Source organism: Rhagoletis zephyria, unplaced genomic scaffold (genome assembly GCF_001687245.7).
Source record: "Rhagoletis zephyria isolate East Lansing unplaced genomic scaffold, Rhagoletis_zephyria_1.1 Rzeph_scaffold_31631, whole genome shotgun sequence".
NCBI classification, from domain to species: Eukaryota; Metazoa; Arthropoda; class Insecta; order Diptera; family Tephritidae; genus Rhagoletis; species Rhagoletis zephyria.
The window spans coordinates 1-4085 of record NW_016188687.1 but is presented as its reverse complement, the minus strand read 5'-3'; the positions used below and the strand labels follow the sequence as shown (position 1 = coordinate 4085).

Here is a 4085-nt window from a genome sequence, read left to right as displayed (position 1 = left end):
TCGCCAAGAATGAGGACGAGTGGCGTGCTTGCTACGTGCTCGAGTGCATTGGCGGACAGAGTGAAGACTTAATATTGACAATCGGTAAAGCATTTATGCTGCGCTTTAATGCAATCAAACATTTGAAGTGAGTATAAAATATTGCGTAGTTAAAGTGAAGTGGAGGAAAATAGGAACACAGTAGCTTCCGTTTATACAGTTTCTTTAAAGAGTATAAGCGGAAACTAGTTTACCTAGAATGGCTGGAAAATAAATAGGTACACAACATTTTTTTATAAAGCTTTGGCTATTTTTCTTTTGTTCTTTTAATGTGTTTTTATTATTTTTTCTGAAAGTATGGTTAGGTAGCAAAAACCATATAAGCAACTTTCGTTAAAAACTTGGAAAGTTCGACCAACTTTTACCAAAATTTCAAACTTTTTAATCAGAATAAAAATATAACGAATTTAAACAAATGGTTATCAAGATTTCTAACTTTTCATTCAGAATTAAAAAAAATCTAGGTATGCAGTTTTGTAGCCCATTAAATTTAAGTAAAGCTCTCTAGCTTACAAAAACCATGTAAGTCAAAATTTCGAACTTCGTACAAGACTGATAAAAACACAACGGATTCAANCTTTTCATTCAGAATTAAAAAAAATCTAGGTATGCAGTTTTGTAGCCCATTAAATTTAAGTAAAGCTCTCTAGCTTACAAAAACCATGTAAGTCAAAATTTCGAACTTCGTACAAGACTGATAAAAACACAACGGATTCAACAAATGTTCATCAAAATTTCTAACTTTTTATTCAGAAGTTAAAAACGCTAGGTATGCAGTTTTGTAGCCCATTAAATTCAATAAAGTCCAAGTTTGATGTAGCTAGGACGTACCATTGGTTTTTGGCAATTTTTGCACGGACGGTGTTCATGTATGGAACAAATTGCGTGACACCGTCATCAAAAAGAATTGCCAAAAATCAACGTTAAGTCCTAGCTACTTCGAACTCGAACTTTATTGTTCTAAAATTTAATAGGCTACAAAACTGCATACCTAGATTTTTTTATATTATGAATAAAAAGCTAGAAATTTTGATGAGCATTTGCTGAAATTTGTTGAATTTTTATATATAAAACTTCTACGAAGTTTGAAATTTTGATTTTAATGTTTTTTTAGATAGTGAGCTATACTTTGATAAAGAAATAATAAACAAAAGCAAAATAGGCAAAACATGTTAAAATTTTGCTTCCGCCACCGTTTGTATGTACAACAACACTTCTAGTGACTACTAAGTACCTAGTATTCAAAATTTAGTTTTATTTTATTAATATGTATTCACATTTTATTTATTAATTCCCCAGAAATCAAGCCGTTCTAAATCTCAACACGCCCGGGGAGAATAGCAAAGACTACTACAATGATTTGCCCGACAAATTGCCGCCAGACTTGCTGAGCGAAAACGATTTACCGCCAGAGTTGCAGAAGCAATTGTTGTTACAACATCAGCAGCAACAACAACAGCTCCAACAACAACAGCAAAGCCAGCAGTCACAATTACCTCAACACAAAATCGGGCAGCTAAATTTGAAAAAACCGCGTGATCGTCTTAGCAGTAATCTGATTGATTTGAATAGTCCACCACCCGATCAGAGTTCGGCCAATGTGAACCTCAGCAACTTCGATCCAATGGCCGATACGGAGGGCGCATGTGCGTTGCCACAAGCGCCCGTGCGTGATGTCTTCGATATGCGTAAGTATACCTTACCAAATATAAAATAGGAGCGCAATAAACTAATTCCTTTTTTTTTCTTCCACCAGAACCATTTTCCCTCTCCGCTGAAGTGCAACGTTCACAACTCAACACCGAATTGTGGTTCCATACGGGCATTAGTCGTCAGATTTCAGAGAGTATGCTTAAAAATGATGGCGATTTTTTGGTACGTGAATCTCAGGGTAAACATGGCCAGTATGTGCTCACCGGTTTGGAGGTAAAAACACCCAAGCATTTACTACTTATCGATCCGGAAGGTGTAGTGCGTACGAAGGATCGCATTTTTGATAGTATCAGCCATTTGATTAACTATCATTGGGCTAACTCATTGCCGATTATATCAGAGGATTCGGAGTTGGTATTACGCAATCCGGTGTTGCGGCAATCACCAGGGCAAAAACAACAGCAACAGGAACAGCGGCATCAGCATGCAGTGCATTCGGCAGCTGCCACCAGCGCCAGTAGTGCAGCGCATCATCATCACTTACCACCACAACAGCAGCAGCAGCAACAGCAACATCAGCATACACATCATGCGCGACCGGTGGTGAATTCTTGATGAGCCTTTGGTAAGCTACCACCGGAGCATGGAAGGAATTGATAAAGCATTGAGATTTTTTTTTAATAAATAGTATATAAAAAATTTCGCAATTAAGTAGCAATTGTAATAGATTAGGCGCACTTAGTAAAGTAGCTGTGAAGCAGTTAAGCGAAAAATTTTGCGTGCATATCAGCGTGTATTTTATACATATGTATAGCAGAAGTAGTTTTCGATAATCCTAAAAATAGTTTTCTAAACTGTATTAATGAGTTAAGATGTACATTCAACGTGCTTTACGCATTTCTAATTTTTTCATGAAATCTTATTAGATCTACCTTAGGCTTTTAAGTTAAATGTTTAATTTGTATTTCATTTAATTTTATACAGTATAATAAAAAAATTAAATATATGTATGTACATAAATCTGTTTAAGCTTTTATTTTTTTTTCTCTTTTTTTTTAAACACACATGTTTCGCTTTGATTTAAAAATTTGGTTTTCTACAGAATTAATTTAATGTCCATATAGGTTTGTATCTACATTAGGCTGCATCACTCCCCATACAAAAAAAAAAAAATCGGTACTGTTTTTCCACCGGAATTATAAAATCTATTATATTTTAAGACTATCACCGAAATATTTCCTAAAAATATTAGGATTTACGTGAGCTGGACCGATTTGAAAATACCTCCAAAAATTTAGTTTTTTGTGAATAAAAATGGTTCTTTAGTTTTTTTTTCAAAAAATCACTAGATGACAGTTTAAGCTTATAAAATTTGCATAAGAGTATTACAAAAAATTTCAACGGACTCGCAATAGCGAGATTTTTGATGCTGTTTGAACTTCTTTCAAAGTCTGGTTTAAAGAAACTTGAATAACTCAGCCTAAACTTTACGGATTTAGACTTATGGGGTATCATTGGAAAGGAATTTTCTCACCCTCTCTTTCCCCTTGCAGATTTTTAAAGCTTAAACTGCTTTGTCTTCTGAGGGGATTTTTCCAAAGAACACTTTAACAAACAATTTTTATTCATAAGAAACTCCATTTTTGGAGGTATTTTCCAATCGTTCCAGCACACGTAAATCTTAATATTTTTCCAAAATATTTTGGTCGAAGTCTTAAAATATAATAAATTTTGTAATCTCGGCAGAAAACCGGAACCTTTTTTTGGTGATGCAGTCTAATGTACATATGTTATTATATTTTCGTACATTTATAACTTTGCCAGCAAAGCGTCAGACGCAAAAGATATGCCACAATGAGCTAGGGTTGCCAGATTCTGAAATGGAGAAAGCAGTACATTTCTATTCTCGATAGAAAAAAGCAGTACAAACATAGAAAAAGGAGTAAAATTTTTTAAATTTTTTGTGCAATTTATTGTTCAAAATTACCGCTGTGGTGTAGTGGTTAGCAGTGCGTGCTACGAGAAGCGAAGCAAGCGTTTTATCTGGCACCAGCTTTATATTACTCTCAATGCTGTGCACTCCAGTAGATTTCTGATAATCGCAACTCTTACACCCGATTTACATGATTAAAGTACTTGAAAGCAAATCTGGTTCATTCTCATTTTGGTGTTCTATTTGCTTTTGCACGCATTTTGTTGAATTCAAGTTTTTGGTTCTTTAAACAGCAAATAGCAAAAATGGCAAAAGCAGAATTGAATTCAATACTTGAATGGTGTAAAAGCCGTCTAATTGAAAACATGGAGACTTGTTATGGGCCACAAAAGCTACAGATATGCCAAACATTTACTTATTAAACTTATGTATGTATATGTTGAACGAATACAACCTACTA

At 34.5% G+C, this 4085-nt stretch overlaps 1 protein-coding gene across 1 annotated transcript; it reads left to right on the top strand.

Moving 5' to 3' along the window:
* Nucleotides 1–5: 5 nt before the first annotated feature.
* On the top strand, nucleotides 6–2624 carry LOC108383230 (SHC-transforming protein 1-like; the record flags this gene model as incomplete). The annotated part of the gene is made up of 3 exons (XM_017639609.1): nucleotides 6–127; nucleotides 1339–1727; nucleotides 1796–2624. Coding segments are annotated over 3 exons (1023 nt in total), but the record flags the coding sequence as incomplete, so codon positions are not given.
* Between the last annotated feature and the right edge of the window lie 1461 nt (nucleotides 2625–4085).